The sequence below is a fragment of the Nannospalax galili genome, unplaced genomic scaffold (assembly GCF_000622305.1).
Source record: "Nannospalax galili isolate Female #2095 unplaced genomic scaffold, S.galili_v1.0 scaffold305, whole genome shotgun sequence".
Classification (NCBI taxonomy): Eukaryota; Metazoa; Chordata; class Mammalia; order Rodentia; family Spalacidae; genus Nannospalax; species Nannospalax galili.
Genome location: NW_008356258.1, coordinates 7,018,794 through 7,033,855, shown reverse-complemented (window position 1 = coordinate 7,033,855; position 15,062 = coordinate 7,018,794). Strand labels below are relative to the sequence as shown.

General features: G+C 39.3%; 1 protein-coding gene and 2 long non-coding RNA genes across 6 annotated transcripts in view; 1 reads left to right on the top strand and 2 right to left on the bottom strand.

Moving 5' to 3' along the window:
• The window catches only part of LOC115067813, a 23,096-nt gene extending 11,126 nt beyond the window's left edge, over nucleotides 1–11,970 (bottom strand). The window contains exons 1-5 of one of the 3 annotated variants that reach the window (XR_003847186.1): nucleotides 11,661–11,970; nucleotides 9,739–9,880; nucleotides 9,357–9,545; nucleotides 8,424–8,505; nucleotides 5,897–5,985 (exon numbers count right to left, since the gene is read on the bottom strand). This is a non-coding gene — a long non-coding RNA (uncharacterized LOC115067813). Of the gene's footprint in view, nucleotides 1–5,896; nucleotides 5,986–8,423; nucleotides 8,506–9,356; nucleotides 9,546–9,738; nucleotides 9,881–11,660 lie in introns of those variants that run through there. The other 2 variants (XR_003847184.1, XR_003847185.1) reach the window with 2 other exon arrangements.
• Ctso (cathepsin O) overlaps nucleotides 1–15,062 on the top strand; it is a 27,022-nt gene extending 11,960 nt beyond the window's left edge. The window contains exons 2-8 of the mRNA XM_017803504.2: nucleotides 2,845–2,950; nucleotides 3,526–3,665; nucleotides 5,827–5,994; nucleotides 7,180–7,301; nucleotides 12,192–12,355; nucleotides 12,990–13,082; nucleotides 14,736–15,062. Of these exons, the coding sequence (XP_017658993.1) occupies nucleotides 2,845–2,950; nucleotides 3,526–3,665; nucleotides 5,827–5,994; nucleotides 7,180–7,301; nucleotides 12,192–12,355; nucleotides 12,990–13,082; nucleotides 14,736–14,770 (828 nt within the window). The 3' untranslated portion in view covers nucleotides 14,771–15,062. The remainder of the gene's footprint in view (nucleotides 1–2,844; nucleotides 2,951–3,525; nucleotides 3,666–5,826; nucleotides 5,995–7,179; nucleotides 7,302–12,191; nucleotides 12,356–12,989; nucleotides 13,083–14,735) is intronic.
• On the bottom strand, nucleotides 1,336–5,898 carry LOC115067814. Of its 2 annotated transcripts, XR_003847187.1 has the most exons (4): nucleotides 5,811–5,898; nucleotides 4,814–4,876; nucleotides 3,070–3,249; nucleotides 1,402–2,051 (listed from the first exon to the last, which is right to left on the bottom strand). It is a non-coding gene; the product is annotated as an uncharacterized LOC115067814 (long non-coding RNA). The 2 variants fall into 2 exon arrangements; XR_003847188.1 differs by lacking the exons at nucleotides 4,814–4,876; nucleotides 5,811–5,898 and adding an exon at nucleotides 1,336–1,371 and having other exon boundaries at nucleotides 1,780–2,051; nucleotides 3,070–3,515.

Sequence of the window (15,062 nt, the reverse complement as noted above, 5' to 3'; positions counted from 1 at the left end):
TATGTATTTATTAAAATATATCATTTTTACTCTCTTGTTCTGTTTAAAAGATAATTATATTAATTTAAATTCCTATGCTAAAACAGTATAACTTTTTTAAGTAAGCTGCACTTGATCATGATGCACTGTCTTTAAAAAACCTTGTGGAATTTATTTGCTAATATTTCATTAAAGATTTTGCATCTATATTCATGAGAGTTATTCATATACAGTCCTTCTTTCTTGAGAGTTCTGATTTAGAATCAAGGCAACATTAGTCTTAAATCGCAAAGCATTCCTGTCTCTGTTTTCCATAAAATCTGTTTTTTTTTAAATTTGTTTGTTTGTTTTTCTTAATTGTATGGAATTCACCACTGAAACCACTGGGCCTGGAGTTTTCTTTGTGGGTCGATTTTCAATTATGATTTTACTGCCATGAGTCAATAAAGGGTGCTCAACTTTTCTGTTTCTCCTGTGTTCAGCTTCAGTAATCTGTTTTTTCAAGTTTTTCCATTCCTCATAAGTTGTAAAATATATTGGCATACAGTTGTCAAAATAATTACTTTTCAAATGCTTGAAGCACTGTAGTCATGGTTTTTCAGTCCTGATATCGATAATTTATGTCTTTATTTCACCCTTTCTCCTCATCATAGAAGCAATTCGTATAGGGAACGCAGAGGGTCGGGGAGAGCTGTACAATTGCAATGCAACACTGAACTTGAGTGACAGAAAAAGTGAGGGGCGGTTGGGTGATGTGCCCTGTTCTGTTCTTTAGGTCAAGGGATGTCTGAAGGTTTGTCAAGGCCACTGGGGAGCCCCATTAATCAAAAAGTAGCTATCAAGAGATTCCATGTCTCCCACATGTAGCCAGTCTCAGTACTCAAGGGTCAGCCAGGTACCGCTCTGGAAACTGTAGTTTTCTGCTTGTCATCCTGACAATTCAGCCAACAGCAGCTAAGCTCTCCACAAATGGAGAGGTCTGCCCCGCACCTTCCGGTGGTGGCCACATGCTCTCAGAATTCTTAATATCCTGCATTCTCAGTGCCTTTCCTGGTTTCTCCAGCTCAATAAAATGGTCGATCAATCTTATTGATGAATGACTCCTGTGAATTCCCTGGAGTTAATATATTAATATTCTGTGGCTTGTGTTGCCATTTGAGTAATGCAGAATTACCTGTTCATTCTATTTTTGTATAAACATATCCAGATCATTTTCAAAGCCTAGACTCATAAAAATATTTTTACATACCTGAAACTGAAAGAGAGATGGCTCAGCGGTTAAGAGCACTGACTGCTCTTGCAGAGGACCTGGGTTTGATTCCCAGCACCCACATGGCAGCTACGAACCGTCCTTAACTCCAGTTCCAGGGGAATCCGAAGCCCTCTTCTGACCTCTGTGGTATCAAACGACATGGATGCATTCACATATGTGCAGGCAATACACTCACACACATAAAATAAAAATAATAAATAAAATACTTTAAAAATCATTTAGAATTCACTGATTAACAACCCTTCTAGTCATATTGGATAAGGGAGAATTAAGACTATGTTGACTCTGCAGTGGTCTCCATAATAACTAGCTGATGAAGGTAGGGGGGGGTCTGGGACATTTCACTTATGTAGTTATTAAACATCACAACAGATAGTTATTGAAGATTTCTTGTGTTCTAGGCATGTCCTCAGTGAGGGTGACACAGTGACAGTGGGACTGATGAACTTGCCCTGGTTTTGCTTATTGGTCTCACACATGCACACACACACACACACACACACACACACACACACACACACACACACCCCTTTATGTGCACAAGCTAGAATTAGAAGCTCAGGGAATGGAAGTCCTCTGAAGTTTCATGTAACCTGAATAATGAGGTAGAAGATAGAGTTAGGAGATTGAAACCCCTTCACAGAAAAGGCAAGCTAAGATAAATTATGACAAAGTACAGTGAGGGTTACATTTTTTCATTCCAGCTAGATCGGAAAACCGGACTTTCCTCCAGGAGCTCTTTAGGATGCATCTCTTCTGTAGATCCTTTTTATCCCATGCAAGATAGACCTGGGTGAAACTTTAATCGAATTAGAGTTACTCATTCACTTGTTTACTTGTTCACTTTTATGCTTTGTTACCTTTTTAAAATAAATAATTTATTGAGAATTTCATACATGCATATAAGGTGTTTTGATCAAATCCATGCCCACTCCCTCCCCTCCAACTCCTCTCAAATATCCCTATCACTTTTTTCTGATAACTTCATGTACTCTTTCTTCTTTTTTAAAAATTTTATGGGGCTTTTGGCTACTCTAACATTTCCCGCCTCTGAGAAGTAACCCTAAAATCTTTTAAGGATTAGATACAAGATCCCAAATATTTTCGACATTTTTGGCCTTCGGAATGGAGTAGGTTGCTAAGAGGCCCAAGGACATTTTTACTTTTAGCCAAGAACCTGGCTACTTTTCTTTGGGGTCTTTTTACCCTAACTGCCTAGCCAATTCCTACCTCCTACTCTTAAGATGAAGAAGACACATTTCTTATCCATAACTTTAATCACATGTGGGGACATCTACAAGGGACAATGTGTATTAGTATCCACTGCTACCCAACGCTTCAGTAAACATGTGATTCTCCCAGCGCATGCAGGAGGAGTAGACGTGTAATACATAATTTTCCCAGCCCAAAATTAAATCTTTAATTAGATTATAAATGTTTGTAAATTTGATATAACTGTCTTACCCACCTTTATCATAATCTGCAGGAAATAAATCAAGTTTTGACTTTTGCACTAGAAAAATATCTCCAAGATAGATTTCCTTGGAGAGTTGAAGTGGTAGATAAAAAATAATTTGTTTTCATTCTTTTAGGAAAGTCTTAACAGACATCGATACTTGAATTCTTTCCCCCATGAAAACTCCAGTGCCATCTATGGAATAAATCAGTTTTCTTATCTGTTTCCTGAAGATTTTAAAGGTATGGTCTGGTGATATGATGAGTTAATTTCTTGATTTTAAGTTTTGTGCCTAACTAAGGAATTGCTTAATTGTAAATCTTGTTAACTGAATGACAGTTGACATTTTTTAAATACTTACCAACTTTCAAGCATATATCATATGCTAGTCATAAAGAAAATGAATTCCTGAGTGCTCTCTGCCAATCACTGCATTAAATATAATTAATGCAGGTCCATGTAGCTGCAGAGGATGATTACCTCGTCATATGAGCAGTGTTCTAGTGACACCTCTGGTCAGACTGTTCATGGTTTGTAGGTTCTGGTAAAGGGAATGATGTCAGTTGCACACATTATTATTACTGGCCTGATTCTAGCAAGCTAATCATGTTAAGTGTCAGCTCTAATCTTTTTGTAGGAATTTTCCTTTGTACCTTGCAGAAATATGCATTTCATGTTACAGAAAAGCACAGAGGAAAACAATCAAATGGCAAATTCATCAGAAAGCTAATGTTTCTGCTTGAAAGTTGTTCTGAAAAGACCTCTGAGTGGCCTTTCTTGTAATACAGTCTCCATTGTCACTATGTGTTTCTGTCAGTCATTTATTTAAGCAGCAGACCCGCCTGGTCTCCCAGATACCCAGCAGAAAGACAGATGCCCATCCCCAATATGTCTTTTCCATTGAGATTTGACTGGAGGGACAAACATGTTGTAACCCAAGTGAGAAGCCAGCAGATGGTAAGTCTTAATGTCCTTTTTCTTTTAGTCATTTAAGCATTAGAAAGTACTCTGAAATTCAAGATCAATCAAACTTCCAAGAAACCGATCAGTTTTTCTAGATAACAAAACACACCTCAGTTATCCAAAAGTAGCAGAGAAGGATCTTTGAGGAATGAGAGACAGTGGCCAGTTCTGAATTTTAAATCTGCCTTGGTGTGTTCAATGACAAATCCCCATTGCCTTCAGCATACACACTCTAGCATATTTTCAAGTAACCATGCTATGGAAGCTAAGCCTTTTGTAGACTAACAGATAGAAGGCTGGGATGGCAAACATGATCACCGAGTGCTTAAATATTCAAAAGGAAAATACACTGAAAAGCAAAGTGAAACTGGTCCCACTTTCTGAAAGTGTAGTCAGGTCTCCTGGGATTTTAACCTTCTTCATCCTACGAGCTCCATTGGAAAACCCTGTCAGCTTGCCCACCTATAGGTCACACACCATCTAGCTCAGGGTCCTTAGAAGTACAGTCAGTGTAGTGACAATATTATATACAGGTTGCTACAGATCATCTCTGTCCAAAATTGGACAATAAAAGAAAAGGGATTATGGGAGAACTGAGATTAGATCACAATGCTCAAAAACTTTGTGAAGCATATTTAAAGCTGATAGGAAATTGATAAATGTAATAGCCCAGTTTTACAGTTGTCGAAGAAATAAGACATATATATATATACTGCAATAGATAAGGCAATCCAGCTTGAAAAAGACCCAGAGTGTGCTAGCCAAGGTGGGAGATGGGAAAGAAGAGAGGAGAGTTAATCTCAAATCTGAAGGAAAATGGTAACACCACGAGATGCATGTGACCGCATAGGGTATCACCTAGTTTGTAGAACTTCACGGAGCACATTTATGCTTTATTCACCTTTCCTACCTTGGTGTATTCCATTATCAGGAGAGGAAATATAGCCTGCAAGGGAAAGTCAGAACTGCAGACAAGGAGGGTGCTCCTGGGATGCCTGAACTGGAAACCTCATCTGATCCCTGAGCAGCCCTTTGGAAGAGAATGTGTTTCACATCCAGAAGTGTCCTGGTCTCTATCTAGATAGGCTGGACTTTCTTGGTTCTCAGATGCTGTGTTTATGGTTGTGCTTAATTAAACTTACCATCAAGTCATTTGGTTAATCATTTGCAGTCTTGATAAGTAGTGGATTATTCATGAATCCAATCTTTCCATTAAAAAAGAAAAGGAAATTTCCCTTAGCAACCTTTTGAAGGGGAATTTACATACTCAGCAGTGTTACAGTTGCCCTAGTGGCTTGACTGATGCTACCTGTGGGAGTTGGGGTCAGCAGTCAAAGGTTTGGAGACCAGGCCCTCCTTAGTCTGTGTCTGCTTCCCAGCGTTATAGGCATGGAGGTTGAGGCATAAATAGAACCACCAAAAAACGCAAAGTTGCTCAGAACTTTACCCCACAGACTTCTAGCTCTTCTTCCTTCTTTTTACCAATTCTGCAGGACATGGTCCATAATTGAGCCTGGTTTTAAATCATTCTCTCTTTCCTACCTTTTCTGTGGACCACCTTGACTTTTACATTTCTAGTCCCTGGGTTTCCTCCTTTCATCAGTCCATTTATTCTTTTCCAAGTAGCAGTCATTTATAAATAGAAGCCACAGACTAGTCTTTTTTTTTTTTAATTAGTAACTCCCGATATTTACCTTTAATAATTCACTTTATCTGCCTTACTTAATTTTTAATAGTGACATCATTAATTTAGTTTTTTTCACTATTATTTTACTTATTTATTTATTTATTTATTTATCTATTTATTTATTTGATCTTTTTGAGACAGGGTCTCCCTGTAGCCCCAGCTGGCCTGAAATTCATTATATAGACCAGGCTGGCCTTGAACTCACAGAAATTCACTTGCCTTTGCCTCCCAAGTGCTGGGATTAAAAGCGTGTGCTACCATGACCGGCAGTTTTAACAAATAATTGGCTCTCAATGTTCAAAAAAGAATTCTTGTTTTCTTTTCTTTGTTCAGGCTGAATGAGTGCCTAGTCTGTAGGTTTCCAGATTCTGGACACTTTACTGTTTTTGAGCACTGATTGTATTTAGAGACATTGATAAATTTGACTTAGACTCTGTGTGATAACACGTTACCAATTCTTCTCTGCAGTGTGGAGGGTGCTGGGCCTTCAGCGTGGTGGGTGCAGTGGAGTCGGTGTGTGCAATCCAAGGGAAGCCGTTGGAGGACCTCAGTGTGCAGCAAGTCATCGACTGTTCCTTTAACAACTATGGCTGCCGGGGTGGCTCTCCTCTCAGTGCTTTGAGCTGGCTAAACAAGGTAACATTTCAGTCTTCTTAACGACCAATTTCCTCTTATTTACTGTGTATGCAGAGTCCAATTACTCCATCATATTAACCAAGGTTCTACATTCAGAAATTTAGATGCCCAGAGCTTGATTGAATTAATCAAGGAAAAAAGTACACTACAGGGAGTTAAACCAAGGACAGGCAGGCACATTGTAGGCAAGAGCTCCACCACTGTGCTACATCCACAGACAACTAAGGCACAGAAAGTGATGCCTTCCGGGCAGCTTAACCATAACTATATTAAATTATGAAGAACTATCTGAAACATGTTTTCAGAAAGATACGATGATCTCTTCACATTTTCTAATAGGTAATTTTCTTGTAAAATCTTTTCAGAACTAATGCCCCAGAAAGAAGAGAGTTTGGCTTCTGAATGATAGACCTTCTGAATGATGATATTAGTAGGGAAATCAGACATCAACTGGTTTATGACTCTTTAGAGATGAAAAATGATTGCTGAGAGGTGGGATCATGTTGCGAAGTCAGTGGCTGAGGCAGACAGAGCTGCACCATAGCACTTCACCTCCTACTTCAGGGCTTTGCTCACACAGTGTCTCACTTTTCTTTTCAGTCTGGCGCTTTTCTATATCCAGCATTAACTTCAAGAATTAAACTGATAAGGAGCCATGGTACAATAATCAAGACAGTGTTCCCCAAATCCAAATGCTCTTTTACTACACTGACTTCACGTCCAACCCCTGCATGCCAGTGAATTATGCCCCTATACTTCCAGCGAGTCAAGCATTCATCTGTCTGTTGAGAGGATTAGCAATAAGCAGCACATTAAGAGACGTGATAGGAAGGATGCTTGGCCTAACCATTGCCTGTGTGCAAACCACTGATCTCAACCTTGCAAGCTTGGAGTTAGTTGCTCTGGAAGGAAACTGTGTTACCCTAGCGTGCCCTCAGGGGAAGGAAGATGAGACTATCAGCACATCTGTGGTAGTTTTAAAGAAGGAACACCTAAGAAAAAATGGAGTAAAAGAAAAACAAGATAGTGATTCTTGATGTCTGGAATGTCTGCAACAACCACCTGAAGATTCAGTCTAGGGTCTTAGGGTCAGCCTATGTCCACACGATGCTTTGTGCAGCTTCACTTGATTCATTGAAAACTAAATCAACTGACTGTGAACATTTTTGTAACTGTTTCCTGTAGACACAAGTCAAACTGGTGGCAGATTCAGAATACCCATTTAAGGCAGAAAATGGCCTATGTCACTACTTTCCAGGTTCACATTCTGGAGTTTCAATCAAGGATTTTTCTGCATATGACTTCAGGTAAATGTCTCAGTGTGTGTGTGTGTGTGTGTGTGTGTGTGTATGTGTGTGCGATGTCTGTGTTTCTGTATCATCTATGCTGTTTTCAGAATTAATATTTATCAAAGGCACCCTGTATACTCTTGGTTTAGAACCCACATCCTACTAGAGAGCTCAGATGACAGTCTCAATGGAGTGTCGCAGGTACATCTAAAAGAGAATCTACCTTTTTATGTATAATTATACTAAAAATAAGAAATTTAAATTAACTTTTTAAAATTTTTATGTGTTTGAGTGTTATGCCTGCATGTGTGTAAGTGCACCACATTTGTGGATTGCTTGCAGAGGCCAGAAGAGGGCATTGAATCCCCTGGAACTGGAGTTACAGAGGTTGTTAGTCACCATGTGATAGGACACTAGCCTAAACCAACCCAATATGTGAGTGCTGGGAATTGAACCCAGGTCCTGCAGAAGAACAGCAAATGTTCTTAACCATTGAGCCACCTCTCCTGCCCCCTAAATAAACAACTTTAAATTGTGTCTAAAGCTATAGCTTGTGTTTACCACTTTCTTCTTACACAATTCAGAAGCTAAAACATAGAAGTGTATTCAGTCTTAGTATTTGAGTCCATCCAAAATCACATTGTATAGACTTTTGACTGATAGCTTATATCATCATCGTATTGCTTATAAGTTACAGACCAAGAAGCATTTTGAACACTAGATTCCTTGTAATTCTCCAGTAATAATCCATAAATAAATCCCAAGCCAATCAGGTCAAAACTCAAAGCTTAGACTATAACACTGATAAATTTTGCAGACCAGGGCATAGGATGGGAATGCATAGACAATGATGGCAAAGGGAAGGACCAGTGTTGGAAATGGAAGGGGCGGGATAACTTTGGATGGGTTCAGGAAGAAACAAATAGCAACACATCTTTAAAATCCCATGGGAACCACAAAGCTGGCCAGGTGCTTATCTAGGTAGTTTAGTAGCATGAAAAATGGAATGATACAGACAGAGGAAACTCAACCAGTTCCTGGCTCCATTAACAATACATGATGGGTCATTACTTTATCCTTGAAACATTAAACAGAACAGGGTTCAATTCAGATGAGGACACAGAATGTCCTGTGACTTACTGGTGCTGAGTTTAGAAGAATCTCTTGATCCAGATGGCATCTTCCCATGGGACCTGAAGGCAACCAAGGATGAAATTGGATCCTTGAACAAAACATAACCCCTAAAATCAGTGTGTAAGTATACAGAGCATCGGCAGTTTGTCAACCCAGCTCCTGTCTGCAGCCAGGGCCCTGGGTGTGACCCTAAAAACCATACACCGGAGCCTTGCTTCCACAGCTGGCTGGCTGCATAGGGTCCTGGATAAGCTTTGCAGGCCACCAGCATTGTTAGCCACTGTTTCCTTTAAGGATGATGGTAATACACTTCCTAAAATGCTTATGCATATTTCTATATGCTGCCAGTTTCTTGAGAGTAAAGAGATAAGGTATCCACAAAAGGAACTAGACGTCCAAATGTCATTAAATGACGTTCACAGAATACCATGTCAGGAGTACATGGTGGTGTTTTAGTTGTTTTCTGTTGCTGTGATAACACACTGGCCTAAACGAACTTGGGAAGAAAATGGTTTGTTTTAGCTTCCGGTACAGTCGTTTATCAAGGGAAGTTCAAGCCAAAACCTGGAGGCAGGAGCTGTGCACAGGCCATGTAGGAATGCCACATCCTGGCTTTGTCTGACTTGCGCTCAGCCTGCTTTCTTATAGAACGCAGGACCACCTCCCCTGTAGATGAGGGTCTATTAGGAAAGGGGATTAGAAGAAGGGTATAGAGGCAAAAGATAGGGTTGAATACATCAAATATGACATGGTTCTTTATAGAAGATTCTAGGTTGTTTGGACTGAAAAACTCAAAAATTTGAATTCTCAGAATTAGGTATGATAGTCTAAGGCAAGGAAATAGCTCCGAGGAAATACCAGTTCAATGAGGATCTGGAGACAGTAACCTCTGTCAGAGGGAGAGAAAAGAGAGCAGGGAGAAAGGCTTCTTCAACCTACCCATAACTTGGTGATAAATCACCAAGGAACTCTGGGATGAGAAGTAAGAGACATGCTTCTGAGCTTCACAAAAAATGATATCCGCCAATTACAAGGAGCCTTTATCTGAGGGGTCTGCTGAGGCAGAGATGTCCGTGATTCCTCAGCTTGTTAGAAGTTCAGGCCCTCAGAGGAAGAACTGGCATTTCACTGTGGGAAGTAAAAGTGTGTAGTGCAGCTGTGAGGACTGGAGATGGGGGTCTTCTGTGGTATCTGGCACAGCCGTTAGCGACCAGATCCCTGGCATGTTAGTGTTACTCCTTTCATTGGTGATGGGCCTGGAACTCAGGGGGGATGGGGTGTCATACAACTAAAGGCTGCGAGGATGGGTTGGGACTGGTACCTGTCCAGCTCTGATCTCATGTATCTCCCTCTTTGGTCCTGTTGTCAGGAATTTTAGTTTTCAGGATTCTCAAAGCTTGTCTGTTTAGGAAACAGTGATCCACTTAAACATCCATAAAACATTGTGAAGAAACAAAAGACACCTACAAAAGGAGAAAAAATGAAAACACAAAGCGTTACCTGATCTTAAAGCAAAATCACCATGGTCCTCAGCTCCTTTCATGAACTTTTGTCCATGAGATCCAGACACTGAAGAACTCAAACTAGCCTGTGAGAATAGCTATGCAGATAAGTGAAAGGGGCCAGAGATGCTACACACTGCAGTGGACCCAGACAGTAAGATGGGACCCATCACATCAAGCTCTCGAGAAGAGAAGATGAAATCCATAGAACCGTCAAATGTCAGTAACAAGGAGTGTTTGTCTTGATGATGATAACACTTAGAAGAATTCTTTGAACCCTAATTTTGTAAACTGATCTGTGAAATAAGCAGTTAGCACATGGGCCCTGGATCTGAAAATTTATCCATTCTTAGCACTGTACATGCTGACAGCTCACATGGGCATTGACAGTAGAGATGAAGACTTTATTGCTGTTTAGTTCAACTTGAGGAAATCCACACCTTTCTGAAGAGCAAGTGGTACCAACATTGCACATTTTGAGGGGGTCAAATAGAACATGACCATGGTCTAGCGTATTTCTGATTTCCTAATACATTTTCTATCAGTTCTTTATCCTGATCAAGGCAGAGATTGTTGCTGAATTATGTCTTTGCTTCTACGGTGTTAATAATCCTTTACATTCTGAGAAGGTTTCTCTCTTTGAATCCATCAGGTTCTCTTCTGGTATCCCTGAAACTGGGTCATTGATGTGAGAGATTTACTGTGTGTCTTTTGTTAAGTAGATGGAGACAACTATATTTTGATTAAAAAAAGATTATAGGTAGATAGATAATAGATAGATGATAGATGATAGATAGATAGATGATAGAGATAGATAGAGAGAGAGAGATGATAGAGAAAGCGATATAGATACAGATACACACAAAACCTGGTTTGAGTCAAAAGTTCTTGGATGACTTGGAAATGTGAGCATGAAGCCAGGTGTAGAGGCGTACGCCTTTAATCCCAGCACTCAGGAGGCAGAGGCAGGTGGATATCTGTAAGTTCAAGGCCAGCCTGGTCTACATAGTGAATTCCAGGCCAACTGGGGCTACAGGGAGACCCTGTTTCAAAACAACCACAACAAAATGTGATCATGAATACAAGATAAGAATATAACTCTCACTGGGCATGGTAAACTGTGTTTACGTTGCCTTTGAAATTTTTTATAATTTTTCCTGTCTCTGTGTAATCTTGCTGTATAACTCTTATTAGAGCAAAAATAAAAACATACCTGGTTTTAGATCTACAAAGTCTAAATTTCTTGTTAATAGTTTACATGAGTCCATGTGTGAAATGAACATGTAGTTTCTATTGCAGTAAATTCCACTGTTACACCTTAAGTGTTTTCCCCATTTGTGAACTAAATATCTCCGTGCTGGAAATGGGACTGGCTGGGCATGGTGAGGGAACATTTACTCTGTAAGCTGCCAATCTTCCACAGCTTGCTATAGCAATAAACTACCAAATGCTATCTTAATGGCTCAAGTTATCAGTAGCACAGTTTCACTACCTTTCACCCACAAGCTGGCCTTTAAAAAATGTAAATAATGGTTTGATCACACTCATTTATGATGAGTGAAGGCTAAATGTTGTGTAACATTAGATTTTTCTGTCTCACTGTACTCTGGTGATTCTCATACAATCATCTTTTAGAGGTGACAATGTATTCACAATATCAACCCTTCACACTTCTGTTATTAAAAGGAACCCTGTGTTTTAACTGAATACTTTGGCAAGCAGATAGGAAACTATTCCATACCTTCTTACAAGCTAGAGTTGGCCACATGACTGATTTCTGGCCAATGAAATCCATGAATGCAGGAGTGGTATTTCTGGAAATTCTTCTCAACAGAGATGCAACAGTTTTCCTTTCCATTTCTTGCTGTCTGAAAGATATGTTAAATGGTTGGATGGAATGCCACAGCCACCTTGAATAGATGGAGAATCCACAGCCACCTTGAATAGATGGAGAGTCCACAGCCACCTTGACTGGATGGAGAGCCAGCAGCTACCTTGGCTGGATGGAGTACAGCAGCCACCTTGGGACACTGGCAGATTTAAGAATGGAAACTTTGCACAGCAAAAGAATATGAAAGAGCATATGCTCCTAATATCCTGGAGTCCCATACAACCCTGGACTATCAGCATCTCAAAGATTTTTTTTTAATGTGTTGTTCAGTCATTTGTATTTGTAACCAATCTAACTCCTAACTATACATGGATTTTAAATCCTCTTTATACTTTACCTTGAAAACTAAATTCCTTACCTAAGCATTTCCTCTTTTGATAGTGAACAAGAAGATGAAATGGCAAAAGCACTTCTCACCTTTGGCCCTTTGGTTGTGATTGTGGATGCAGTGAGCTGGCAGGATTACTTGGGGGGCATCATCCAGCATCACTGTTCTAGCGGAGAGGCAAACCATGCAGTTCTCATCACAGGCTTTGATAGAACAGGTAAGGTAGGTGCTGGTGGACTGGCCTGTTCTCCAGATGATGCTATGGTCTAGGAGGGTGCTGAGATTATCTGCTATGCCACAGAAGAGACTTGTGGATGATTCCCTCTATGGGAATGACCCAGCAGATCCATCATTTTTTGATCAGTGTGTATGTGTGGTGCTGGGTATTCAACTCTTGTATATGCAAAGCAAGTGCTCTCCCCCTGAACCACACTCCCATCCTAAGAATGATAATCTTCAATTCATGTAAAGTAAACTTTTCTGGTATATTTAGGGTAACTGTTGGGAAGACAAAAGTACTTGATAGTTTTCAGACTTTTAAAATACTTCCTTTTCTAATTCCCTGGGAATATGTGTTTGTTTTTGTCTTATGCAGTCTCTGTATTAAGCAAAATGAACTCAGTCTATGTATTCTACTGAGTAGAGAGAGACGTCAAGTAGAATTCAAATTTACTGAGCTAGTCTACTTATATTTAGACAAAATAATTTATAGAAAATAAATGTAAATGAGTGCTATATATTAGAAAATTACACCAAGTAGATTTATAATATATCCAACTTTAAATACTGAAATGTATGGATTACTATGCAACATGAATTTATCAGGGTCTTTTACCATCTTATGTTTATAGGAAATATTCCATATTGGATAGTACGGAACTCATGGGGAGACTCCTGGGGAATAGAAGGCTATGCCCATGTGAAAATGGGAGGGAATGTTTGTGGTAAGTTGTGAATTTGTGTTGAAAACTCCAGGCTAAAGGTGAAGGAGTTTTTTGATATATTGTCATTTACAAACCTGAATACTTCCAGTGTGCTCAAGGCACTTTTATGGTATTAATTTTATCTTTTACTCTGTTGATGAATAAAGTTTTTAATAACTCATCATTATATATACACATATACATTCAAAAATGAAAAATATACATTGTATGTATACTTACATGTCACAACATAAAACAGAGCAATAATTTTTCAACAGTAACTACTTCTAGATCAAGCACTCCACTTAAGAGACTGAACTTCTCCTGAACTGTTCCAAATTCACTTTTTGTAAGTGTCTGAATTTCCCCTGCCTGCTCCGAGATGGCCAAGAATAACTGAGAATGTAGCTCAGTGGTTGAGCACTTCCCTGGCATGTACACTGCCCTAGGTTTGATCTCTAACACTGTCAAGGGGAGGAAAACATAAAAGAAAAAAGTGCAATTAAGAATCTGGGTTTTTCTTTGTGTCAAAGTATGAAAATCTGAGCGTCACACTTGTTTTTTACTTAATTTCTTCCTTTCCTGCAAATTCTCACAAAATACATGTTGAAACAGCAAGGCTTACCAAATGTGATGCATACATGCTCTGATATTGTCTAACCTACCACAAAACAAACTGAAGTAGGTCACGATTCAAAGCCAATGCTGAAAACTGTATTCAGGCCTGTAAAATAAGATTTGATCTAGAAAAAAAATCAACGCTGTTTCTAAATCTAATACAAATTGCATATGAAAACCATCACTTCTCATTGTAATAATTCTAATCTAAATGGTTCACAACTTTTTTATAACTTTTAGACCCTTTCAGATTATGGAAGAGAAGAGAGTTACTTCAAAATTCTGGAGTGTTTTGATTGAATCTATAATTATTGTTCAGTCATTCTGTGATTGAATCACTGAAGATCAATAATTAACCTGTCCTATTTCCCCAGTGAAACATTTTTCATAGATTGTATTGAGAAGTCAGCACCATGAGCTCCTCTGGTCAGAGCACAGCGGGCCAGCCAGGTCTCCAATGCTTAGCATCATGATTGCTTTTTTGTCATTGGGACCCACATATCAGAGGCTGCTGCCACTTACTGTCTGCTGCTGACATGCCAGACTCTAACTGGCAGTGGTAGTGTGATCCCTGAAACCTGGGAGGAGAGAGTGTGATATAGATACCCCTTTTGGGGCTGAGCATTCTTCAATTTCTTATTCTCTGCACCTTGATTAGTTAGGAGTCTCTGGTTTTGATTATCACCTACTGCCAAAATAATCTCTGAGGAGGATTAAAGGGGGCACTATTAATCTATGGGTATAATGATAAATTATTAGGAATTAGCTCAGTATTATAGCCATTTAACAGAATAATAGCAGTAGGTTCTCCCTTAGTGCCCCCCTGCCTGTCTGGCCACAGGTTCTTGGCTCAGAAAGTGGTTGATTACCCCAATGACATTCTTGACACTATGGCATCAGTGGGCATGTATTGCCAAGCTTTCATTTTTGTATCTTGAAGGTTCAGAACTGGATAATAGATACTAAGTCATGAAAATTAAACTGTAATTTGCTATGTAAAATCTGTAGAAGAAATAGACTGCTATTAATACTTTCTTTTTCTTTGTTTCCCATTAGGCATTGCAGATTCTGTCTCTGCTGTATTTGTGTGATTATGTGATGTTTTGGGGTCATCAAGGTACAGCTAAAAAAATGAAGATTTTCACAATATCATCTAACATTGTATTTCATTCTAGGCATTTTTGAAAGTCAACCTTCAAAAAATACCTGTAAGATGTTCTAAGGACAATCTAGCATTATTTAAAGCAAGTTAGGATCCCCTTCTCATAGAGAGATGGACAACAGAAGTCCATAGGATGAGCCCACAGCCAGCTGGCCTGCAAGGAATTCTGTGGAACAGTTTGGAACTTCCAGAGTGCATTCAAATCAGGAAGAACTTAGCAC